Source organism: Anomaloglossus baeobatrachus, chromosome 7 (genome assembly GCF_048569485.1).
Source record: "Anomaloglossus baeobatrachus isolate aAnoBae1 chromosome 7, aAnoBae1.hap1, whole genome shotgun sequence".
Classification (NCBI taxonomy): Eukaryota; Metazoa; Chordata; class Amphibia; order Anura; family Aromobatidae; genus Anomaloglossus; species Anomaloglossus baeobatrachus.
Window position 1 is genome coordinate 192,609,082 of NC_134359.1, and position 27,992 is coordinate 192,637,073.

General features: G+C 43.6%; 1 protein-coding gene across 1 annotated transcript in view; it reads right to left on the minus strand.

Annotated features, from left to right (window-relative positions):
• Nucleotides 1-21,915, minus strand: part of LOC142246655 (uncharacterized) — a 94,680-nt gene extending 72,765 nt beyond the window's left edge. Inside the window, exons 1-2 of the mRNA XM_075319721.1 lie at nt 21,887-21,915; nt 2,093-2,264 (exon numbers count right to left, since the gene is read on the minus strand). Coding sequence (XP_075175836.1) covers nt 2,093-2,203 — 111 coding nt within the window. The 5' untranslated portion in view covers nt 2,204-2,264; nt 21,887-21,915. The remainder of the gene's footprint in view (nt 1-2,092; nt 2,265-21,886) is intronic.
• Between the last annotated feature and the right edge of the window lie 6,077 nt (nt 21,916-27,992).

Here is a 27,992-nt window from a genome sequence, read left to right on the forward strand (position 1 = left end):
GATGAGACTGGACTAAGTATTATCAGCCTGTATAATTTGTTTCTCCATCTCCAACTGGTCCACATGCAAAGCTTCCTCTTTATTCTTGAGCAGCGAGCATTTGAGTAGACACAGAAGTGAGATTTTTACCCTAATTATGGCATCATCACAGCTTCCTATCTTGTTTGATTCCACCAACCTTTGTAGAACCTCACAGATGTCAGGCATCCATGCCCACGCAACGGTTGTTATGTGTGGAGGCTAAGAGGAAAGCTGATGAGCATTTTGCAGCTTGTATGCAACTATTGCCCTCTGCTGCTCACAAAGTCTTACTAACATGTATAATGTGTTATTCCAAATTGTGGACACGTTGCACATTGGTTTGTGAGATGGCACTTACAAGTGCTGCTGCAGCAGACTGGTGGCAGCTGTAGCTGACTTGTGGTAAGGCATGGACTACCTTCTCAAGTAGCTCATGCAAATCTGGAAAGATTTTCAGAAACCGCTGAACCACTAAGTTGAGCATGTCAGCCAGACATGGTAAGTATGCGGACTTGCCAAGCTTTCAAGTCGCCAACAGGTTACGACAAATATCACACAAGACCATGTCTGGTTGTAAATTATGTGGTGAAAGTCATTGTTCTGTCTGTTCTGTTATACCTTTCCACTACTCTGCGCAGTGTGCTGTTTGTCTCCAAAATAAATTAGTTTCACCACAGCCTATTGCCACTTCACCGAGGCAGTACTTCAGTACTTTCAACTTGCTACTGATACGGATGACTTGCTGGGAGATGTCAAATTGGAGCTGGAGGATGAGGAGGAGGGGTTGCAGGAACTGGTGTAGGAGGTGTGGGAAATCCTGATAGAACTAGTGTCTGCAATCCTTGGCGTCGGTAGCATGTGCACCATTTTAGGGTTTGACTCTGCTCAGTCGCCAACAAGGTTCACCCAGTTTGCCTTCAGGAAAATGTAGCACCCTAGCCACAAATATTTGTCTATGTGTCGGATGTAAAGTAGACCTTTCCAGTAACTGTATTGGTGTGGGCATTGGTGTTGTTATGGGACATGTGTTGGTATGTGGTTGGGACTGCATACCATGAAAAATAGTGTCAGCTGGGTAACGAGTATCGAGGGACAGCCACTGCCATGAGCATTCATAAAGCGTAAGTGTCCACAAGCCTAAATGACAACATTTCCGGGTCAAGCAGTCTGGAAATGTGCTCTGTTAATAATTAGGCCTATAGACAGGTGGCTGAGTATTTGCATTTCTGTTCCAAGGCCTGGGGAAGGGACAGCTAAACACTGCTCTGGGACAAATAATTGGACAATGCTGCTGATGGTGAGGCATCTCTGCCTGCATCTTGGACAGGGGATTGACAAGCATGTTGCACAGGAAAAAAGGCAGTGGTGTCACTCAAAGACACTGATTGTGGACCCCGGCCTTTGGCCCACCTAGTCAGGGCTTTGATGACATGTGCCACAGCTTGCTGGTAGTGGTCAGGCTAATCTTGGTACTGCACAGGTTCAAATCACAATACTTTTATCGTCCCCATTTTTTCTAGAAAAGCGTCATATTGGGAAACAGCTAACCCTTGACCTCGGATCTTCAGGAGTGTAGTTGCTCTGGGAACAGCTGTCCTCCTATGTCTATGTCAGTGCAAAAATAAAACAGTCGTAGCTATTTAAAACAGGAGAGGAAAAAATTAAATCAGAAAAACAAAATTGGCTGCGGAGGGAAGGAATTAAAGAACAGGAGATTTTTGCATACTATTAGCATCTGTGATTACATTTACTGTATATAAATTGCACATTTCAGTTTTCCATAGACATAAAAACTATCATCCTTGTTACTGTTTTAACACTTAGGCTTCGTGTGATTCTGTGATTGTATAATACTCATTCAGTAGAGCCACATGAGATATGGGTGTTACAGTTATTATATGAAAGCTAAAATGCTTCTAAATGAACATTTTGTGAAATTGATATTACAGAAATATCTTGTGATTGAATTTGTTGAAGTGTAAGAGATACTTATACTCATTTAACAACACACCAATAAATGTAACAATTTTAATAAAGCACTTAAAGAACTTCTAGTGAAATTGCGTCTTACTTTTTGATGAATATAGTTGAAGATCATGTCTTGTATCTTTTGTGGTGGAGAAAATCTGTATTTTAGATAATACAATACATGTTCTTTCTCTTCAAACAGTCGTGTAGTCATTTCTGAATCACTTTATCCACCACCAACAGTAATCAATGGGAAATAGAAAAGTTATCAGAACCTAAACAAAGAAATAATATATAAGATATAAGAAAAAATAGACACATTTAATCTCACAACTGTTTTGCAATCAAATATTACTGTAACATTTGGTTCTATAGAAAAAAATCACCACAGGTTTTGTACTTTACAGCTTAAGGCCTCCTTGACACCTCCGTGATTCCGGTACATGTGACGTCCTTTTCATATGTACCGGAGGCACGGACATACCCAGACTCATTAAATCAATTAATAAAATTGCCCTACTCTGCTTATAAAAACCTAATAGCCTCCTCTTAGGCTATTAATAGGGGTGGCTATTAGCATTTTTTAGGCAGAGTAGGGCAATACCAATGATGATATTGTAGGACCATTGTCCACCTGAGTATAGTACCTGGTCCGCAGCCGGATACATGACTTAGTATTAGGTTGCTCTTTTTGCTGCTATTTTTTAGATTGATCTGTTCAGTGTATATCTGAGAATAAAAGTTAAGTTTTATTAATCTTTAGTTAGGGTACCTCTAGTTGCCCTTTGGGCAAATTGTGTTTGTGTAAACACACAGTGACAGCTCCATGCCAACAGCAATCACTGACAGCTGCCCGGCACGAGATGAGGTGCGGTGACCCATGTTTGCGGTGCCTGCACCCTGATCCCTGTGATTGGTTAGTCAGTGTAACTGACCGATTACAATATGATCGTGCACAGAAGTACTGAATATTAGCACTTTCTTGCCTGTTCATTGCAGGACCTCGGCCACGCTAACAGCTGAGTTCCTGCAGTAGTAGCTAGAGATGGCGTGCGCAAATCCCCTGGCTGATTAACCCTCTATATACCGCACAGGTATTGTGACATTTAGAAGGATGTGGGGGGTTGCGCTCCCTTTCTTACCCCCATTGGTCACCCAGTGGCAAAATCAGAAGAGGGGGCAATGCTTCCCATGGCACCCAGAGGTCAAACAATAAGCTTTTGGTGTGCCAGGTATGTGCCAGGTATGGTTGCCTATTAGGCCAGATTACACTGACAATTGTACTGTTATCATATTCTGACAGATTGCAATACATGAGACCAGTGATGAGAATAAAAATTGCATATATTTGGTACCACTGGAAACAAGATCTTATCCTACAAAAAATAACCTGCCACATAACTCCATCAGTGGACAAATAAAAAGCTACAGCTGTCAGAATACAGATATGCAAACACAATACCTTTTTCTGCAAAATTGTTATTATTGTGTAAGAGTGGCAAAACATAAAAAATGATATAAATATGGTATTGCTGTAACCGTACTGATCCGAAGAATAAATATAATAATAATATTTATTCATTTATATAGCGCTATTAATTTCCACAGACCCCAGTGCTGCAAGGCTGCAGTGCTAACCACTGAGCCACCGTGCCGCCCAAGATGCCTTATTACTTTTACCACACCATGAAGGGCACTAAAGTAACTCTAAATAACTATTTCTGACTTCCTGGTTTTTGTTCTTTCTGCATCCCAAAACTTGGAATAAAAAGTAATCATAAAAACATTTTGTGCCCAAAAAATGTAGTAATAAAAATGTCCACTTGTCCTGCAAAAAACAAGGCCTCACATGACTATCAGCAGAAAGGTAGAAAAATTATAGCTCTCAAAATATGGTGATGGGAAAAACTGTTTTTTTGTAAAAGAAAAAATGTGTTTTTTTGTAAAAAAAAACCCCAACTTTATAAATCTGATATTGCTGCAATCGCACTGACCCAAAGAAGAAAGCTGCCTTATCACTTACACTGCACAGTGAAGTCTTGCCATGTGGTCAAACAATACTGTACAGTCACATATGGGGTAATGTCACATTCACAAACATTGTTATCTATTTCCTCTTGTGAAAACATAAAATCTTTATTACACATAAAATTCTCTGAAGCACCTGGGGATTTGAAGGTGATCAACACACATCTAGATGAATTCCTTGAGAGTCCTACTTTCCAAAATGGGGTCATTTGTCTGGGGTTTCTACTGTTTAAGCACATCAGGGGCTCTCCAAACATGTGATGCTGTCTGCTAACAATTCCATCCAATTTTGAATTCAAAAGGTTGAACGGCATTCCTTGCCTTCTGAGCCCTGCCATGCTCCCAAATAGTAGTTTTCTACCAGATATGGGATATCAGTGTACTCAGGAGAAATTGCAAAACAAATTGTGTGGTGCATTTTCTCCTCTTACCCTTGTGAATTTAATACATTTACAGTTAAAACAACATTTTTGTGTTAAAAATGTAATAATTTTCACAGCTCAACATTACAAAATTCTGTGAAGCCCTTGGGGGTTCAAAGTGCCCACCCAAAATCTAGATAAATTCTTTTAGGGGTCTAGTTTTCAAACTGCGGTCACTTTTAGGAGATGCTCTACAAATGTGACAGTGTCCGTTATCAATTTTAGCATTAAAAGTTGAATGGTGCTCCATCACTACCAAGCCCTGCCATGCGCCGACACCACATATGTGGTATCGGTGTACTCAAAAGAAATTGCACAATAAATTATATGATGAAATCTCCTGTTACTCTTGTGAAAATGCAAAATTCAGGGTTAAAGTAAAAATTAAAGTAAACATTTTTTGGGGAAAAAATAAAATTTTCTTGTGTTCCTTCAACATTGCTTTAGTTGCTGTGAAGCACCTGAAGGGTTGATCAACTTGTTTGCTGTGTTGAGCAGTTTGAGGCAAACAGTTTTACAGGGTGGGCCATATGTATGGATACACCCTGGGTGGGCCATAAGTATGGATACACCCAGATAAAATGGAAGTGGGAGTACATGGGAGGGGCAAATCATTTGAGGCTGGGTGACGCCCATAGTGGCCATCTGCAAAGCCGCCATTTTGAATTAAACTTTACTCTTTTTTATCAGGGTGTATCTACTGTATACTTATGTCCCACCCAGGATGTATCCATACTTATGGCCCACCCTGTAGAATGGTATCAGTTTGTGGTATTTTCTGTCACATTTGCCCCTCAATATCACTTCCGTTGTGATGTCCCAAAAAAAATGGTTTTGTTGGAAAAATGAGAAATTGCTGATAAACTTTGAACCCTTTCAACTTAATAACAAAAAAACTATGTGTAAAAAAATGGTGCTGATGTAAAATAGACACGTGGGAAATGTTATTTATTGATTATTTTGTGTGGTATTACTATCTGATTTGAAATTTGTGAAAGTTTCCAATTTTTTGCAAATTTTTATATTTTCATAAATAAATGCAAATAATTGCAAGCAAAATTTACTGCTAACGTGAAGTACAGGATGTCACAAAAAAACTTTCATTTATTCACTGGGATATGTTAAAACATTCCAGAGTTATTACTTCATAAAGTGACACTGGTCAGATTTAAAAAAATGAGGCTTTGTTATTAACTGACAAAGTGGCTTTGTCCTTAAAAGATTAATTAAATTGCAAGAAACGTGTTCAATACTTTTTTCCGGCGTCATTTTCATTTTTACACATCTTAATTTATGGACGTCTATGGTTTGATTTCTTTGCCTCTGTGTATTGGATGGGCTGTTACTTAGATCTGGTAAAAAAAATCATGTCAATTGCACCTTTTGAAATATATTTACTTAGAAAATTGGTGATGTGTTCAATGCTTATTCCCCTGTACATATATATATATATATATATATATATATATATATATATATATATATATACATGCATTTGAACTCACTGCCCCTTTTGCCCCTGGAAAAAGAGTTAGCGAAACGATCATTGGGGATCCCCCCTCCCATTCACTGTGACCACTCTCCACCTCAGGCCTCTTTCACACGTTCGTGAAAAACCACGAACGTTTTTCACGGGCGTGTCAGAGGTGCGTTTTGCCCCCCGTGAGCCGTGTTTATGGGCTACGCATGTTCTCCGTGTGTTATCCATGATAACACACGTAGAATGGGAACTTTCTACTCACCTGTCACTGGCTTCGCTGTCCGTGGTGCTGATCTTCGGTCTCCAGTCCTGCCGACTCCCCGCTGCTGCTGCTTCCGGCCGCAGTGAAGTGAATATTCAATTTGCATAATGAGTGGCGGTCATCAGCAAGTGACAGCAGCGGCAGAGATAGGAGAGCTGGAGAAGGTGAGTAATGGTTTGGTTTTTTTTCTCACAGACACGTCTTCTCTCCGGTGCGTGTCACACGGAACACATCTGTGTGGTCTGTTTGCATTACGTGTGACACGTTTGCTTTCCATGTGACACCCGTGATGCCGGAGAGAAAACGGACATATCGGCGTGAAAAACACAAAGACACAAGTAAGTACGGAACGGACACACGTTCCGTGCGTAAATACTTCCGTGTGTCCAAAACCATAGGAATACCTTGGTCTACGTGTGTACGTGTCTCCGGTACGTGAGAAAACTGCCAAACACGTACCGGAGGCACGTACGTATGAAAGAGGCCTCAGGTATATTTATCTGCTCTGTATTATTCTTTTGCATATGCAGTCTGGCCTATTGTCTTTACTAAAAGGATACATATGCCCTCCCATTTCCATCATATGGGCATTTTTTGTAATCAGAGACATTTTTATACCACATTTGAGCTGTCTATTGTCATGTTTTCCCGTTATTGACTATTGGCCTTCTGTTATGCCACTGTAATGTACACAGTTTATAGCCACTGTTTAGGTTTGTTAATATATCTTCTAACTGCTGTACACATGCATTCATATTTTCTGATCATTGTTGATTCCAACACGCCACCGAAGACAGCCATGTGTGAGATATCATGTCTCTGACATTTATTCCATTCACTTTAGATGGCTGCCCACAACCGGAGGTGTTACACCTCGTGGCTCTCCTGTGGCAAGGAATGAGACAGTCTCCTTGCCTGCCACGAGCGCTCCTGCTCAACAGCGCCGAAGGTCTGCCAGACTGCGCAGAATGCAGGAGAAACCTCCTCAGAGAGGCAGCACGAGAGTGACACCTAGTGGTACTCCTGTTGCAAGAGATGAGGCGGTCTCCCATTCCTTGCCTGCCGCAGCTCCTCCTGCTCAGCAGCCTCGAAGGTCTGTGAGGTTGCGCAATGTGCAGAGGTTTGCTGTTCAGGGAAGCAGTGAGACTCCCGTTATCTCTACACATTATGAGACCGAGGATCCCGCCTCTATTTCCCAGAGGCAGGAGGGTGAGCATGTGCTATGCTTGGTGGATCCTGATTCGCCCACTGACGTCACACGGCTTGATGACAAGGCCGGTGACGTGGTGAATCCTGACTGGCCAGGCTGGGATGTCGTGGATCCTGATTGGGTCAAGTCCGTCATCTCCGCCTCGCGCCCGCCCTTGGCTGGAGCTACACCTCCTTAAAAGCTCCTCCTGCCATCATGGCGGCGCGCGACCGTCCTTCTATGTTTGGATGTCTGGCAGCGTGCTGCCACGCCACTGCTCAGGCATTATCGTCTTCTGTGGGCTTGGCCCTTGCTGCTTAGGCAGCACCTGGTTTGCAGGCCGTGTCCCTGCCTTGCTGCTCCGGCAGTAGCTCCTTTGACAGGCCGTGTTCCTGTTCCAGGTGAGCTCCTCGAGTCTCCACCGGACTCACCTGGTTATTGAAAGCACACGTGCGTGGGCACCTCTGTGCTACCCTCGTGCCATATTCTCGTGACTTCCACTGGCACACGTGCGTGGGCACCTCTGTGCTTCCCCATGCAACAGGTACACCGAGCCGTGTGATCCCTGCCATACAACCCTCACGGGTTAGGGCAGACCGGTGTACATAGATCGTCTGTGACATTCCAGACGATCACTAGCAGCAACCCGCTCACTCTTCACCCACCATAGCAGCGGTCCCTTACACCGCACAGTGGACCTTGACCGGCGGAAGCTGTCCATTCCCCATCTTGGCACGCTTCCCCGGGTCCCCCTCGTAACAGGAGGTATAGGTCATTTTTTACACAATAGAAAGGTATCAGACATTACTCCTTGATAATTATTACTTTATTATTTGATAACTTCCATATTTCTCTTGTGGTCACGCTGGCTGGGAGAGGGGGCTCAATTTTCGTTTTCCTGTCCATCTCATACAGGTTTTTCACGAAATTTTTGCTAGCCCTGTTTCTTACCTGATCTTCTATGTTTTCATTTTATTTTGTAATATTCCCAATTTTTCCATAATAAAATATTAAATTAAAAATTCTACTATTTTCTTGGTTTCCGTTCTTCTTGTTCTCCTTTTATACAATGGTTATTGAAGAACATACCCACTCGGGGATCACTATGTAGTGGTACCCCGGTGTATTTATTCTTTATTATGGCCTTGTTTCTTTATTGGTTAATGCATGTGAACTCAGCCTTATTTTGCATTACATAAAAGTATATATTACATATAAACATTGCGTAACAGCTGATAGCTGAGTAAAATTATAAATTTGCATTGCCAAAGCTTTAGCAAACAGAAGTCGGTTTACATGTTTCTACTACCTACTTGGCTGATGGTGTGTCATACTCATGGCGTACCACCATGGAAATGTAATCCTAATTGTATAGCCAAATAAAATAATTGGAATACTTTGAATGCACTATAGCCCCAATTCATCAAAGCGATTATGCCATACTTTAATTTATTGCTATGAAAAGTCACAATTTTTGGGGGAGCAACGTGGTATTGCACAATGAAACTTGCAACTTTTGGCTTTTTCACACCAGTTTTGCTCAGCTCCACCAAAATGTTTTAAGTGGTGGCTGAAAAGAGGCAGAAAACGGGCCATCTAATTCATGCTGAGCTGGGGTTTGCCCAATACCAGGAATCATACTCAAACACCTGTCTGGAGTAAAATTTGCAACAAAAAGAGACAGTTTCACTCTGTAGTACTAAGATATGTGTAACAATGAATATAAGAATATAGACATGCATTACTGCTATGGAAAACATGGAAAAATTCAGATATTTAGCACACAAAAAGGTCCAGTTTTGTGTAAGCCCAAAAGCCCATTGGTAACCTCTTATTGTTGGGTCCCCAAACTAATTCCTCTCTTTGGATTAAAAAACGTACAATTTATGGGTGGACAGGAACCTGCTAATAAAGGATTAAAATTGCCTAAGGCTGAAGAGCGGGAATGCTCAATCAGAGGCCATGACAGTATAATCTAAGAAAAATACTGATGGCACTTCCTAACTTTCTAATGTAAACAAGTGCATACGGAGCATGAATCATAGTAACAAAAAAGTGACAGTAGCACTCTGTAGTGCTAAGACATGTGTAAAAATGAATATGGGATAATGACATGATATACTGCTATGAAAAACAGGTAAAAAATCAGAAACTTAGCACACAAAAATTGCCAATTTCATGTGAGCCCAACAGCCAACGCCAATGTTTTATGCACAGTATGCACTTGTTCACTTTAGAAAGTTAGGAAGTGCCATCAGTCTTTTTCTTAGATTATATTGTAATTCCTTCTGATAAGAGATCACCTTGGCACTGGCTGTTGCGCTCTCCTAAAACTGTCCATTTTTGTGTGCTAAGTGTCTCAATTTTTACAATAGCAGTATTGCATGTCAATATTTCTAGACTCATTGTTACACATCTTAGCACTACAGTCTGCAACTGTCTTTTTTTGTTACTATGTTTCATGCTCAGTATGCACCTGTTCACATTAGAAAGTTAGGAAGTACCATCAGTCTTTTTCTTGGAGTAAAATTTGTGAGGAAGCCGATAGAGGCACATTCCACTTTTCAGATGCGCCTAATTTATTAAGAGACGTGTGATCCTTTTAATGAATCAGGAGTGACTGACCCCAAGAAACCCCCTCATCTACACTGTTATGAACAACACCTTGATAAATGATAAATCGGGGACCATATATTAATAAGCTGTGTAAATAAATATTATTAAGTACCAGTAATTACTTATAAATTGTTCAAACGTACATGTCTCCATGCAGCCTGGAGTTTCGACTGTTTTGCCAGACTTCGAAAGAAGTAGTCATTTGGTTCTACTAGCAAATCTTCTCAGTTTATGTTACAAATCTACAAATATAAAAGTCTATCTGTTGAATTATTTAGAGGGCACCAAATTTACACTGTTGTACAAGTTGAACACTGACTACTATACATTTTATTAAAGTGTCATATCTTCAGTGTTGTCACATAAAAAGATACTGTATAATAAAACATTTACAAATGTGTGACGGTGTACTCACTTTTGTGATATACTCTTCATATAGCACAAGAATCAAGCAGTATAGAAGATATCATAACTATACACCACACCGTATTCCATAAATATAATACTGCTTCACACTGTGCTCGCTAAATATGCTGTGACACACCACGATGACCGCTATATTTAATAATACCAAACAATAAAAATTATGCTACGTGAATAATAGATGTTTGTACCGTCCTTTCTGTTGACAAAGCGCCCAATATTTAAAACCAAGAACATGCCACCTTAATACAAGGCAACCTACGTTTTCCCATGTATAAAAAGAACAAGAAGGTGTGTAAGAAAAATGGGATCACCAAAAGTAGAATCAAATATAACAATTTGTATTTAGCAAACAGACACCAATATTATATTAAAACCATTTAAAATACACACAGAGTGTTCAAAACAAGTAGGGTTGCATATAATAAGACAAAACCCCACAATTTATCCCCTCCATATGGATGAATGTCATATACAAAGCACACTATAGGTCAGCAAAGCCTCAATACAAATGGCTACAGGTATAAATAACAGAGAAACATATAAACATCCAATACCTATGCTGTTGCACAAAATATCATAGATACCAGTCAGATGTCCAAATGGAGGTACCAGCAATCAAGAAAAGGACCTATAGGAGCAAATGGGGCAACCATAATGGAGGAAGGCAACAAAGAAACCCCCCCCTTTGTTTGTTTTTTTTGGGGGTTTTCTTTGTTGCCTTACTCCATTATGGTTGCCCCATTTGCTCCTATAGGTCCTTTTCTTGATTGCTGGTACCTCCATTTGGACATCTGACTGGTATCTATGATATTTTGTGCAACAGCATAGGTATTGGATGTTTATATGTTTCTCTGTTATTTATACCTGTAGCCATTTGTATTGAGGCTTTGCTGACCTATAGTGTGCTTTGTATATGACATTCATCCATATGGAGGGGGTAAATTGGGGGGTTTTGTCTTATTATATGCAACCCTACTTGTTTTGAACACTCTGTGTGTATTTTAAATGGTTTTAATATAATATTGGTGTCTGCTAAATAAAAATTGTTAGATTTGATTCTACATTTGGTGATCCCATTTTTCTTACACACCTTGTTCTTTTTGCATTGCTTGGTTGTTTCAGGTGTGTCTAATGGATTGATCCCAACCATTATTGTAGTGGTGCCCTCATAAACTTGTCCTTCCCATGTAAAAAACATACACTGCGAGCTACAGTAGAAATCAATTTCTCTTTGTAATAAACAAGCATCACAATCAAATTTGTTATCCTCTTAATATATTGCAATCATCATATTATATGGCACTGTCTACTTACAATTGCTAATTTTGCCATTGTACCCAGTTAATTATACTCTTTATTAAGTCTGTAACATCAAGTGATTAAAAACAGACTAGCTGAATCCTTCTAATCCCTATGTAGAAACATGACATCTCTTTTCCCTGCATGACATACATGCCACTATGGGCCCAGGATGGGACACATATATACCAGGATTGGGATAATATATACCAGGATGAGTCTAGGATGGGAGACATACATACCAGGATGGGGAAAATATATACCAGGATGAGTCTAGGATGGGAGACATATATACCAGGACGGGGAAAAAATATACCAGGATGAGCCAAGGATGGGAGACATATACTAGAATGGGGAATTTATACTGAACAAAAATATAAATGCAACACATTTATTTCTGCTCCCATTTTCATGAGCTGAACTCAAACACCTTAGACCTTTTCTATGGACACAAAAGACCTTTTTTTCTCTCAAATAGTGCTCATGAAGTTGTTTAAATCTGTGTTAGTGAGCACTTCTTTCTGAGATAATCCCTCCACCTCACAGTTGTGGCATATGTAGATACTGATTAGACAGCATGATTATTAGACAGCTGTGCCTGAAGGTATCGTCACACTAAGCAACGCTCAAGCGCTCCCACCAGCGACCCGACCTGGCAGGGATCACTGGAGGGTTGCTGGTGAGCTGTCAAACAGGCAGATCTCACCAGCGACCAGTGAGCAGCCCTGAGCCAGCAGCGACGTGTGGAAGAGATACTGCGCTTGGTAACTAAGGTATATATCGGGTAACCAAGCGCTTGGTTACCCGATATTTACCTTGGTTACCAGTGCACACCGCTTAGCGCTGGCTCCCTGCACTCGTAGCCAGAGTACACATCGGGTTAATAAGCAAACCGCTTTGCTTATTTACCCGATGTGTACTCTGGAAACGTGTGCAGGGAGCAGAGAGCCGGCACTGGCAGCCTGAGAGCGGCGGACGCTAGTAAATAAGGTAAATATCGGGTAACCAAGCAAAGGGCTTCTTGGTTACCCGATATTTACCTTGGTTACCAGCGTCCGCAGAAGCCTGCTCCCTGCACATTCAGTTGTTGCTCTCTCGCTGTCACACACAGCGATGTGTGCTTCACAGCGGGAGAGCAACAACTAAAAAATGGTCCAGGACATTCAGCAACAACCAGCGACCTCACAGCCGGGGCCAGGTTGTTGCTGGATGTCACACACAGCGACATCGCTAGCAAGATCGCTGTTGCATCACAAAAAACGTGACTCAGCAGCGATGTTGCTAGTGATGTTGCTTAGTGAGACGTGGCCTTTAGGCTGGCCACAATAAAAGGCCACTTTAAAATGTGCAGTTTTACAGTATTGGCTGGGTCTAGGGGGTCAGAAAACCAATCAGTATCTGGTGTGACCACCATTTGCCAGTCTGCCATCTTCCCTGTACAGTAAAAAGCAGGATTCATCCGTGCAGAGAACAACTCTCCAACATACTATATGCCATTGAACGTGAACATTTTCACACTCAAGTCAGTTATGACAATGAACTGCAGTCATCCTGATGAGGATGACGAGCAGGCAGATGGTATTCCCTGAGAGCTGTCTTACAGTTTGTGCAGAAATTGTAGCCGCAGCTATCTGGGTGGCTGGACTCACATGAGCATGGAAGTGAAAATACTGGATATTGAGGTCCTGGGCTGGTGGAGTTATACTGTATGTAGTCTGCAGTGTGAGTCCAGTTGGATGTAGTGTTAAATTCTCTGAAAAGCCAATGGAAATGGCTTATGGTAGAGAAATTAACATTAAATTCACTGGCCACAGCTCTGGAGGACATTCCTGCAGTCAGCATATCAATTGCATGTTCCCTTAAAACTCGCAACATCTGCGACATTGAGTTGTGTGATAAAACTGCACATTTTAGAGTGACCTTTCATTGTGGCCAGCCTAAGGCATATCTGTGCAATAATCATGCTGTCTAATCAGCATCTTGATATGGCACACCGGTGAGGTGGATAGATTATCTTGGGAAAGGAGAAGTGCTCACTTAGACAGATTTTGATTAGTTTGTGAACAATGTTTGAGAGGAAGCGGCTTTTATGCACATAGAAAAAGTCTTAGATCTTTGAGTTCAGCTCCTTAAAAAAAGGAGCAAAACCAAAAGTGTTGTGTTTATCTTTTTTTCAGTATATATACAGTACCAGGACAGGTTCAGAGTGAGAGACATATAAACCAGGATAAGGCACATATATACCATGGTAGGGGCATATTTACCAGGATGGGGGACATTTTTACCAGGACGGAAGACATTACTATATAATGATGAGGTGTGGGGGGAGGAGCAACACATATCTTTTTAGGATTTAGAACCCTAAAAGGGACCATATATCTGACCAAAATATGGAGGGGGCCAGGTACACATTTTACACCGGAGGCCCATCGGACTCTAGTTTTGTCCCTGATGATGACTCATGCAGGAAAAGGAGACTTCCTGTTTCTACATAGAGCTTTGAAGAATTTAGCTGGTCTGTTTTTGTAACCATGTGATGTCAGAGACCTAATGGAAAAGAAAATAACTAACTGGCTAGACAGGCTACATGAGAAATTGTAAGTTCACCATGCTATATACTATGATGATTGCAATATGTTTAGATTATAAAAATTTAGATCTGAGTGCTTCTTTAAAAATCAATAACACTCAGGCTCTCTAATAAAAATAAAAGAAATACGGTTCCTGCAGTTTAAAATCAAAAACTTTATATCTCCTATATTTAAAACAATTATACTGTTCCATCGGCAATACTGTGCATCTGTATTAAAAACCAATGATATTGTGCAGATGTACATTTGATTGAATCCATAGATGGGGCACCTAAACTCAACCCTGCTTCTTCCTCGTCATATCCCTGATAGCTATGCTCTCTGTCACGAAGGGCATAGTTTCAGTTTGCTGCCCCCTGTATATGAATACCTTGCTCAAAGCAATAGGACTTGTTGGCATATCCAACAACACTCCGCACCTGGGGCACATGTCCAGTTATCCTCCTCAGCTATACCACTGCAGTACACTAACACATGTCAACCTCTTCCTATATAAATATGCAGGTATACTTACAGAATGACTTATAGTGTATCACTTCTTAGTCCAGCAATCTGTTGCCTGTCGACTTGTGAAAATATAATGAGCATTAGCAGGATATAAGGGGTTTATAAACACAACTAAAAAAAATCCATGTTTACCTATCAACCATGTGATTGTGAGAAGTTGTGGAATATCAGGTACTTCATGGAACGTTCTATTCCTGCACCCCCTCCCTCTCACTGGGGGGGTGATGATCTAACAGAAGAACTTGCTGATAATGTTTGCATTTGAGGGACAAGGACAGTACATGAACTCCATTTATCTATAGTTTGCTTACATTGCTCCATATATCCTACATTGCTGCAATCATCTATAACACTCTTCTATATATTTGCAAACGTTATCAGTTCCGTCATGAAATGAGCCATACCTCATTATTTTTGACCTCCTGAATTCAAATCTGACAATGAAAATTTTTAGTTGGCTCTTGTTTCTATGATATCAAAACATTTTCCTTTTACTGCGTCACATAATTAGTGATGGGCGAATAGTAAAATATTTGGGCTCTGCTTATTCGTCTTGAAAATTTTGTACTATTGGTGTATTTGTCACGAATAACGAAAACAATCCAAGTCAATGGAAAATGCAAAAAAAAATTCTGGCTGACCCTCCCAGGATGTCTTGATGAGGCTATAAAAATGCTGAAATGGATGGAAAGTGCTGAAATTGAATGTGTCACTATATATATATATATATGTATATATATATATATATATATATATATATATATATATATATATATATATATATATATATATATATTACACACATTATACACTCTGATAAAGCAATGACTTCTTCAGGCAGGTCACATGTCACTCTCCTACATGATACCCAAGTAGGTGTCTCGCTAGTTTAGCAAATCAACAAGTAGTGGCAGAAAGTTGTATAGTGTAGATGTGCAGACAAGCTGTGGGGTGTGCTTAGCTCATTGCTAGCCTATTATAATAGATGAGTGGACAAGTGAGTGTGAGCAGCAAGTGAGTACACATTTACAGTCGCATCTGAACCAGATGAGTACAATTGCCACAAAACCTTCAATTTTCTTTCAGAATCACAATTTTCTACAAGATAACATACTACTTTCATAAATGTGGGTCATTGGTTGCAAACAACACTTGTTATTTTGTACACCCAAAAAAGGAATTTTCTAGACAAATTCATTCAAGACAATGTTGGTATCTGAATAAAGTGCATTGTGCTCTACACCTGTATTTAAGTGAATGAAATGCAGGGGTCTAACAATTGCGGTCACAGAGGTCACCTTTGTGACTGGGTTGCGAGGTTAGGGGCCCGGCGCCCGCCCTGCCGATCAGCAGATGGCTCCTCTCTGTGAGAGAGGAGCTCCTCTGTGAGAGAGGGCCCGGTGTCAGTGGTGGCGGCATCAGGACCCCCCAATGATAAAGCTTCGGGCGGCGCACTCCGCTCCATGCTTCATCGTTCTCTCCCTGTGCCAGCGCTCAATGTCACAGTGTAGCCGAGTGTGGTGACATTGTCGCGGGCAGAGGAGGGGACGCTGCGCTCACCCACTGCTCGGGTCCGGCTGCTGCTGCCGCTGCTCGGTGGTGGCTCGAGCGGTGGGCCGGATCCCGGGGACTCGAGCAGCGTTCCTCGCCCGTGAGTGGAAGGGAGGTGGTTTGTGGTTTGGGAATATTGTCCGTGACGCCACCCACGGTTGTGGTGAGGTTGTGACACCACCGCTGCTCTGGACGGGGATCCCGGGAGCGATGACAGGGAGCAGCTTGGATGTTGGTTCTCCCCTCTGTGGGTAGGGGGGTTGGTTTTCCCGGGGCCCGAGTGAGGGTTAGGGATGACAGGCGGGTTACGGGGCCTGGTGAGGTGCAGGGTCGCGGGGGCACGGTGGTACTCACTCAGCCAGTAATTTACACGGAGTCTCTCGTCAAACAAACGGCTGGATGGACGGGTCCCACAGACGGCTGCGGTTGTTCTCCTCCCGGTAGGTTGATGGTGACTGCCTTTCCCTGCACCCGTGTTGCGTCTACGGTTCCAGTGGCCTCCCACCGGTAACCCGCTCCCCAGCCTGGACGGATGCCGCGGGAGCCCCCTTCTGCCCGCAGGCTCTGGCCCTGGGAACTGTAGCCTCGGCGGTGACTGTTTTTCCCTTTACGGTGTAAGCTGTTGCCTTCAATCGGGTCCTGGCTGCTGGGAAACCCCAAAGGTTCCCTTCGCCAACGGATTTGACCAGTTCCACGGCGACTCCCAGCCTGGTCGGGGTCCGCAGGCCCTGCCGGATGGTGCCGGCCTCTCTTCACTCCCCAATCCGGTACCGGCGGGCCACCGCCCGTCCCCGGTCACTCCAATCAGCCTCTCCTGCAGACGGTCCCCACCGTCTGCCAACCTTGCAGCACGTGCCCGGGCCACGCACCCGGACACGGTCAGTCCCCTCTACTACCACTTCCCTAACTCAACTCCAACTCGAAACTGATCCCTTTTCCCGCCTCCAGGACTGTGAACTCCTCGGTGGGCGGGGCCAACCTCCTGGCCCACCCTCTGGTGTGGACATCAGCCCCTGGAGGAAGGCAACAAGGATTTGTGTTTGACCTAGGTGTGCCTAGCCGGGGTGTGGGGTGTGTTGGTGTAGTACCTGTGACGTCCTGGCTTGTCCAGGGTGCCACAACATCACCACTGTGCAACTGCTGTGCTAAGACTGCAGAGCGCAGAACATGGGATGGAAGGACACTGACCTGAGCAGCGGGGGAACAAGGAGAGGAGTTGTTGCTTGTTTTTTTATCAGTAAGTACAGAGGCCTATGAGCTGCATTATACATGGAGGTCTACGGGGCTGCATTATACAAGGAGGTCTATGGGGCTTCATTATACATGGCAAACATTTTTTCCCTGCTGGAGTTATGACTTTATCATTACTACATTGTACAGAATTGTCTGTTTTTATAATAACACAAGCGTTCAATAAAACCTGGAAATTTTACTTCCTGATTCTTTGTTATTGCGCTGAACAGAAGCCTTTCCTTGTCTGCCTAGCAAAAGAGGTTTGAAAGCCGTTCAGATTGAATCCCTGTTCCATGACTGCTTACTCTTTACACAGTCCCTCCGCTTTCCCTATTCTCACCATTATATAACAGTAGCTAGGAGACAGCACAACATTAAGCACGTGCTTATAGGCTTCCCTGGGTTCACCAAAGTGCACCCATGACAATAACTAATAAATTGATTATTTTTAAGGGTAGATTACTTTTGTTCACCTGTAACAATTTGCTTGGATTTTACCTATTTGTTTTTTTCTACATATAGCGTATCAGACACCCCCATTACTAACCCTTTAGGTGCAGAGTTAAAAAAACACACAGAAAAAAATATATATATTTGAACACTTCCCCACATGCCCTCACTTACCAATTTATTAATTCAAAAGAAATCCTGGGAGTTATGGCATAATCCAATGGAGTAATGTTCCATGATGCTCTTCAGGCCCGGATTGACCATAGGGCAAATTCTGGCAAATGCCAGATGGGACGGTCCCTGTAGTGGGCCGGTGCCTGTAGTGGGCCGCTCTATGTGCAATCACCGTTGCTCTGGTCAGCAGTGTGCAGGCAGTGACAGTGTGCCCGACGTGAACACACTGCTGAGGAGCATGGCAGTGGCGGTACTGGTGACTGCAGCTTCCTCCTTCCTATTGAAATGTATTTGCGTCTTTCAGACGTAAATACATTTGAACAGTGCGACGGGACTGGGCCCTGCCCCCAATGTGCAGCAATGTGATGAGATCAGCACCTTGCTGACATCATCACAGTGCTGCGGGCGCCACACAGGATACATCAGGCAGCGGTAAGTGCTCCATGGAGGAACCGAAGATATTAATGGGGATGAGTGGGAATGGGCTGAGGACACATAATGGGGGAACAAATGTGAAGGAACACTCTTTGTGACAGGCAGGGGTGGTTACTGTATTCCGAGGGAGTGGGGGAGGCAGGAGTGTGTAGTGATGGGGTAGTGTATTTTGTGTGTGTAGGAGATGATGGGGGGTGCATTGTATTATGTCTGGGGAGGGGGTAATGGGGGTTCATTGTATTGTATGAGTGTGTCTGTAGGGGGTGATGGGTTGTGCATTGTATTGTGTGTGGGGAGGGGGTGATGGGTGGTGCATTGTATTGTGTGTGTGTGTGTGTGTGTGTGTAGGGGTGATGGGGTTGCATTGTATTGTGTGTGGGGGAGGGGTAATGGGGGTGCATTGTATTGTGTGTCCATGTGGGGAAGGAGTAATGGGGGGTGCATTGTATTTCTTTGTGTGTGTAGGGGGTCATGGGGGGTGCATTGTATTGTGTGTGTGTATGTGTGTGTGTGTGCGTGTGTGGAGAAGTAATGGAGAGTGCATTGTATTGTGTTTGTGAGGGGAGAGGTAATGGAGGGTTGGAGGGTGCATTGTATTGTGTGTGTTTGTGGGGGAAGGGGTAATAGAGGGTGCATTGTATTGTGTGTGGTTTGTGGGGGAGGGGTAATGGAGGGTGCATTGTATTGTGTGTTTGGGGGGAGGGGTAATGAAGGGTGCATTGTATTGTGTGCGTGTGGGGGGAGGGGTAATGGAGGGTGCATTGTATTGTGTGTGTGGGGGGAGGGATAATGGAGGGTGCATTGTATTGTGTGTGTGTGTGTGTGTGTGTGTGGGAGGGGAGGGGTAATGGAGGGTGCATTGTATTGTGTGTGTGTGTGTGGGGGGGTGAATTACAAAAGAGAAGTTTGTGGGGAACATATAAATAAATAATAATAAAAAAGGGGCAATATGGGGGGATATAATGGAGAGAGGCAGTGTGGGGGTATAAAGAGAGCAGTGTGGAGGGGACATTATGGAGAAAAGCTGTGTATGGGGACATTATAGAAGGAGGCAGCGTGGGGGTATATTAAGGACAGAGGCAGTGTGGGAGGTGTTTTGGATAAGGACAGTGTGGGGGGATATTTTTTGAAGGAAGCACAGCAATTATTTATTCATGTGCACAGCATGGGAGATATTTATATTTATGGGGCAGTATAATGATACTTTTATTTTTAAAGGTGCTGTGTGGGGAAGTGCTGCTGAAGAATAAAGATGGAGGTCTTCAGAGACGAGCTGGGGGCACAAAACCTCATCATGGCGTCTGTACTGCGTAGAGACATAAGGGATCAACTCAGAGAAGATGTCACCTATAAAGGTACCTGGATTTAAATGATTATTTGTGATATTGCCTGTGTCTTGTCAGTGTTGTGGTTCCTGTATGGTCTGCAGTGTGATAACCACAACTCCCAGCATCTTACCATTGTTAAGGAAAAGCTGTGAGTTGTAGATTCCGGCATCTTCCTAGCCTTCCCATTGATCTGCATTGTAAAATACAGAGCATTTTCCAAATGAAAAACACCAGAAGAATGGAGCGGTCACTTCTTTTAATCACTTGGTGGTTTTAGAAACCAGAAGTTGGTAAAAGATGCTCAAAAGCCTGAACCTGTGCACAGCGAGTAGATGCAGATGGTCATTCCAGTAATTTTCATAGTTGTTTCTGTGCCGCCCCCGTGCCAGCAGCCTGCGTTGCTCGGATCCGGACCTTCTGGTGGGTAGCTCAAGGGTCTCCGGACCCGGGGGTCTCGCAGACACGCCGAAAAAAATGGGCGTAGATGTACGGGCTAGGCCGTATTAGGTTCGTGACGCCACCCATGGTGTGTGGTGAGGTGGGACACCACCGCTGCTGTTGTAGGGCACCCGGGGGAGATGTTGTGCAGCCAGTTGTTAACCCCTCCATGGGTAGGGATGGTGGCCACGGGACCCGGTGTCTCAGTACAGGGGATAGCGACCACAGGGAGTGTTTGTGTACTCACAGTTATTAAACCACACACGTCTCTGGTAAACCTAGGTGATGGTGGCCGGTGCCGCGGCCGGTTGCATTCAAGTCCCCCACCCGGCTGGTGATTTCTATCCCTCTCTCTGCACTGTTTTGTGTAGGTGGACTTCCTAGCGTGAAACTCAGGAGTCCGCTCCCGGCTGAATGTGCCCTAAGGAGCCGGGCCCGCAGACGCTGGCCCGTGGGATCTATGGGCCCTGGCGGTGACCTCTTATCCCTAACGGTGGGTTGTTGTCTTCTCTGAGGGACTTTGGGTGGGACAGGACCTCTAGTCCTGGCCTCATTCGGTTAATTAACCAGTTCCGCTTGTTTCCGGTCCTGGCCTCAGGGCCCAAGTACCCCCTCTGTGGTCCGGTTTCTGAGTCGGTTCCCCGTGTTGGTACCGACGGGCTACAACCCTGTCCCGGTCCACCTCGGTTCCACCGAGCCGTCTTCCTGGCTCCTGCTGACGGAGACCACCGTCTGCCTCCTAGCCAAGGCACCAGGGCTCCTACCCTGGTACCTGTCAGTCAGCATCAGGCCTGACACACAGGCCTGCACTCCACTCTCTCCAAACTCTAGCTAAATCTGCTGCTTTTCCCGCCCCGGGCTGTCTAGACCCCTGGGTGGGTGTGTCCCAACCCCCTGGTCACACCCACTGGTGTGTATGACTGTCCATAAGGGGGGGTGACTAGGGTTTTCTGGTTGGCTGTGTGTTTCCTAGTAAAGGATGGTGTTATGCAGGGGCCTATTTGTGACTACCTGTTTTTGCCAGGGCGTCACTGTTTTCATGGTGGGATCTGCTTCCAAAAAATGTCATTGCACATACCCTAAGTGGTATGTGTCCAAAATTATCACCAGTGACAACAGCTTCCCTGATCACCTCTCTGTAGAATAGGTCATCAATATTAGTTCAGGAGGATCTGATTTTGTATCCCTGCCCATCAGCTATGTGACCGCAGCATTATGTGGAGACTAGAGCAGCATCCTCTTCATTATCTATGAGTCTCAGCTCTGTAGGGAAAATAGCCGCTTCACCAGGTCCTGCTACTACCGTGTTTTTCCAAAAATAAGACACTGTCTTATATTTTTTTGCCCCCCAAAAAAGCACTAGGGCTTATTTTTGGAGGAGGTCTTATTCTTGGAGAAACATGGTTGGGGGTAAGTTTACCCCCCAAAAAAGCAGACCCTCCCAACTTCCCAGAAGACTCATACTCACCAGACCAGGACGTCTGCGTGCTTCCCAGGTCCTCCTGTGATCTCCGGTCGGTGCTGCATGCCGTCCTACCCTGCTGCTAGCTGACATGCTGACACACAAGATCCCAGACACACACAGCAGATCACACACACAGCAGATCACACACACAGCAGATCACACACACACACACACACACACAGCAGATCACAGATATACACAGCAAATCACACACAGCAGATCGCAGGCACACACAGCTGATCACAGATACACATAGCTGATCACAGGCACACACACAGTAGATCGCAGATATACACAGCAGATCACACACAGCAGATCGCAGGCATACACAGCCGATCACAGATACACACAGCCAATCACAGATACACACATCCGATCACAGGCACACACACACACAGCAGACCGCAGATATACACAGCAGATCACACACAGCAGATCGCAGGCACACACAGCTGATCACAGATACACACATCCGATCGCAGGCACACACAGCCAATCACAGATACACATATCCGATCACAGGCACACACACACACAGCAGATCGCAGATATACACAGCAGATCACACACAGCAGATCGCAGGCACACACAGCCGATCACAGATACACACAGCCATCACAGATACACACATCCGATCGCAGGCACACACAGCCGATCACAGATACACACATCCGATCACAGGCACACACAGCCGATCACAGATACACACATCCTATCACAGGCACACACAGCCAATCACAGATACACACATCCGATCGCAGGCACACACAGCCGATCACAGATACACATATCCGATCACAGGCACACACAGCCGAGCACAGAAAAACACAGCGATCGCAGACACACACACACAGCCGATTGCAGACACACACAGCAGATCACACATCACATCACATCACATCACAACCAGCACTTACGGCAGAAGGGAATGAGAGCAAGTCACGTGTCCGGCCGCAGGTCCTGTTCGTCACGCTGCACCGCACTGCGTCTCAGGATTCTCCCGGCGAGAAGAGATCGGTGTCACTGGATGAGGTGAGTGTGTATGCGATCTGATGTGTGTGCGATCCGATGTTTGTGTGTGTGTGTGTGTGTGATTTGATGTTTGCGTGTGATCCGATGTTTGTGTGTGCGATCTGATTATGTGTGCGATCTGACTGTGTGTGCGATCCGATGTTTGTATGTGAGATCTGGTGTGTGTGTGAGATCTGGCAGGTCCTGCTGCTCGGCGTCTGGTGAGTGTAATTGCCGGGTGCCGCTGTGTATAATGAAGTGTCCTGCAGTATCTGTAAGGCTATGTGCGCACGTTGCGTAATTACATGCAGTTACGCTGCGCTTTGTAGCGCAGCGTAACTGCATGCGTCCTGCGTCCCCTGCACAGTCTATGGAGATTGTGCAGGGGCCGTGCGCACGTGGCGTTTAAGAGCGCAGCGCTTCGGCTACTGCCGAAGCGCTGCGCAAAAAGAAGTGACATGTCACTTCTTTCCTGCGCTTTGCCGGCAGCTCCTGCTCTGTCTATGGCAGGAGCTGCAGGCAGAGCGCATGGAATCGGCTTTTTTTTTTTTTTTCACAACGGACATTTCTGCAGCGATTTAAAGAGCACATGTGCTCTTCAGATCGCTGCAGAAATTTCTGCAGTGAAGTACGCAACGTGCGCACATAGCCTAACTTTTTTAGCTGCACGGACACTTCATTATTGATCCGGGACTAGGGCTTATTTTCGGGGGAGGGCTTATATTTAAGCCTTTCTCCGAAAATGCTGAAAATCCTTGCTAGGGCTTATTTTGGGGGGAGGGCTTATTTTTGGAAAAACACGGTAGGAGCAATAAATAGGCCTGAGCTGTAATACTGGACACAGCTGTGACTACATGTTATATGGTCGTGTTACATGATCTACAAGTGCACAAAGATATTACACATTCACCACGCGAAAAGTGGGCCTTTGCACCCCCAAATGCCAGGGCTGAATTTTAGTCCCAGTCCGGCCCTGATGCTCATTGATTCATATGGAGCTTCCTTCTTAGGACAAAGCTTAATAGGCCACCGGTGTTATTTTCCTGAAGCCCACTGGAAGGTCAATCTGCGCAGCGCTGCCTGCAGCTAGTACAGTACCGGTGCGAACTTTAAAATAGTAGAAAGATACAGACTCCAAAGGCAGGTGGAGGGGCCATAGCAGAGTCAAAGACCTTACCCACATGCCCGCCCACAGTCTCACGCTGATTAATCAACAACCATGGTACAGATTTCTTCACTGAAGCTTTCTATTGAATCTGCATAAGGTTATGTGCAAATTCTGCAGATTTGGGCCAGAAATCTTCTGCATGAAATCTGCACCTTCTGGCAGAAAAATGCACCAAGAAATGCATCCATTTTGGTGCATAATTGGTGCGTTTTGTGTCATGCATTTTTTAATGAAGTCAATGGGTGGAAGGGCTAAAAAATGCAAGAAAAAATGCACCAACAATATACATGCTGCAAATTAATTTCTGCACAAAATTTGCAAGTATAAAAAAAGCAATGTGTGCACAGCATTTCAGAATTTTCATTGACTTAGCTGGCATGAAGATAGACTTGCAGATGTGGGCCACACTCTGCACCAGATCTGCAACAAAACTGCACACAAAAAAAACACATAAAAAACACCATGTACCCACAAGGCCTAATGGGGCCAATATGGCCATATCTTTACTTTAACTTGCATAATCATGATGACAAGGTCTCTTTAACAAAAAAAAACCCCTTCCCATTTGACACTGTTGACACTGGCACAACATGGAATAGAAATGTTACAAGATGTGAGGATAATAATAATTTCTTTACACAAGAAAGGAGAAGGTTACAAGACATTCAGCAAAGCTTAACTTATCAGTCAGAAAACCATATCAAACATTTAACAGCCATCAAATTGCCACCATCTCACAGAGATGTCCAGGCCAACGTCAGAGGTTAACACTTAAACAGGAGCATCTTCTTGTGAGAAGAGTAAAAAATAGACATGCAAGTTCACTGCAGTTAGCTAAACAAATGGCAAGTCAAACCGAGGTGAGTGCTTCCTGTGACACAAAATAGCAGAGCAATAGAATTCATGGATGTGATCCACATAAAGCTTCTCCTAAAGCTCATGCAAAAAAAGCCCATGAGGGACTGCATGAGTGCTCCTGGTGTCAAAGAGCTACATTTCATTGATGGTATCATGAATTCATAAATGTACTGCTTTATATTCGCATTGTCTCTTCAGGAAGAAAGGAAACAAACTCTAGTGCCATCTATTGGAAGTTGCAATCCTTAAAGTCAAAAGTGACTCTCCAACGATCCTTTTCATATGACCTAAGATTTATGCTAGGTCAGAACCTCATATTGCAGACACAGTGTTTTGGGATGATTGTCCCTCGTCAGTGCAAAGTATGAGGTCTGATCTGGCTGAATGAGAAGCTCTACTGGGGTCTCTGGTGAAAACTTTTCTCCTTGCGGAGACTGACAAACCAATCTGTCTGTCAGTGGTGAGGAGTCTTATAGCTGCAATGGGAAAAATTCAAATTGTCTCTTCAGGGAGGAAGGAGACAAACTCTAGCGTCACCTATTGGAAGTAGCAAGAAGGAAGAAGGGACAATCATCCCAAAAACACCGTGTCTGCAAATTGAGGTGCTGATCTGGCATAAATCCTAGGTCATATGAAAAGACTCGTTGGAGAGTCAATTGTGACTTTTAGAATTGCTACTTCCAATAGGTGGCACTAGAGTTTGTCTCATTCCTCCCTGAAGAGACAATTTGAATATTTCCCAGAGGAGCATTGCAGCTATAAGTCTCCTTACGATCTACATTCAGCGTCCAAGCTCTAAATTAGGTTGTTCTTGGAGAATGGAAACAGATAGATGTTGCAATATGACCCCAATGTCTTCATTTCATACCTATAAGACTTGCTGTTGGCTTTAACAATCATGGAGATCATAGAAAATATGAGATGTAGAAGTTTTTTATTTGAGGTGTATATATTTTGAATCAGCAAATTTGAGTAAAACTAAATATTTTTTAATGAAAGTTATATTCTAACCTTACTTTCATGTTAGGAGTTAAAAAATGTTCTATAAAATTCAGTTTTGTCAATATTTTTAATTTCTTTTTGTGTTCAGTGAAATATTGATTTACATATACACTGGAGATCAACATTAGAGAACAACACACAATTTCCTAAATGTTAAGGTCAATGTGTAGTCCTATGTGATTATATCCTAACATGAGTAAATAAGCAGTGTTTTAAGCTTATTTCATAAATTGAATTAAATTGTAAAGCACATGATAAAAATGTAAATGAGCTAAATGAAAAACAACACTCATCAAAATTAGAGAACACTTTCAGATACCAAGTTATTGGTGTTAATCTGGCACCTGGTGCTAATTTCCTTAATTATCTGACAAACCATATATAACTGGCAGCCTAACTTTCCAGTTTGCACTGACTGAAACCCTCCTGCAGCAGGTTGTCCAGATGAAGGCCAAAGGGGTGACCCTATCAGCCATAGCAAGAGAAGTTGGTTATTCAAAGTCTGTGATTTTGAGAAAATTGCATCGGTATAATATCACAAACTCATTCAAGTTCCCCAAGAAGGTTGGTCGCCCTTGAAAGACAAATTCAAGAGACAACAGGATAATGCAGAGAATATCCATGTTTAATCGTTTCAACACTGCAGCTGGAATTGCTCACCAGTTCAGCACTGAACAGGGTAAGGATCTGTCTCATCATACAGTGTCACAGCATTTAAGAGCATTTGGACTGAAAGCCCACTCTGCAGTGACCAAACTTTTCATTAACAGAAAGAATCAAAAGACTAGACTCACCTTTGGTGAGGAACATGTTGTGTGGACATAGGAGGTGGTCTACATTTCATTTTAGTGATGAAAGCAAGTTTAATTTATTTGGGTCTGAAGGGAAACATTATGTTCGTCGACAAACTGGGGAAAGATTGAACCCAAAGTATGTTAAGAAGTAAGTGACAGTTGGTAGAGGAAGTGTCATGGTTTATGGAATGTGTTCTGCCACAGGAGTTGGGCCTCACAAACAGCTACATGGCAGACTGAATGCAAGTATGTATCAGAACCTTTTTCAACAACACGTAGTTCCTTACTTTCATTCATCACTCAATCAGCCAGCAATTTTCATGCAGGACAATGTCCCCTGTCACACAGCAAAACAGATAAAGCTGCTCCTTGAAAGAAAAAAACATTAAAACAATGAAATGGTCAGCCCAGAGTCCTGATCTAAACCGAATAGAAAAAACTCTGGAAAATCCTTGGTGACAAAGTTATGGCTAAGATGGGTTTCTTGGTCATAGAACTCTGACAAAGAACTGTGGAAGAGACTGGAAGAAGAGTGGATCAAAATCACATCTCTTGTGGCCACAGATGTGATGAAGTCATTCAAAGCAAAGGCCTGTACATTTCCTACTGATCTTTCTCTGTGCTACAGCCATTGCTGTTCTCTAATTATAATCATCCCATTTTGGGTAAAATAAAGGTTTAATGTTGAGAAACTTTGGATCTTTTGTAAAACACTGTTCTAGCGGCATGGTGTACCCCTTACAAAAAAAAACCTTCAAATGTTGATCAATGGAGATTACATTATTTCTGAAATAAGCAAGTGATCATACATTGTTCTCTAATTTTGATCTCCATTGTATATGGCAGGATTCTTTAACCCCTTCACGACCGCTGGCCATACCGGAACATCCTATTTAACCTATTTTTATGTGACGTAACGACCAGGGATGTACCCTTACGTCTTAAAATTAATTTGATTGCCGTGGCCATCGCAACAGCTTTCAAATTATGACCCCTTCTACTTTTACAGCAGGTGACCTTTGCTTGACTGGCTAATCACAGTGATTGCTCTTTTGTAGGCAAAAAAATGACTAAATCACTGTGAGCCGGTGAGATCCAGCTATGACTGGTGCTCCAGCAGCTCTGATCATTGGCTGGAGGCTAGCAAACATGGTGCCACCCCCTACAGCAGCACTGATTGGAGCGATCGTGCTAAGTCACACAAACGCTCCAATCAGCATGCAAGGGGGTCAGTCTGACCTGGCGGTGACCGCTCTCCCAAGTCTTGTTTTGGCCT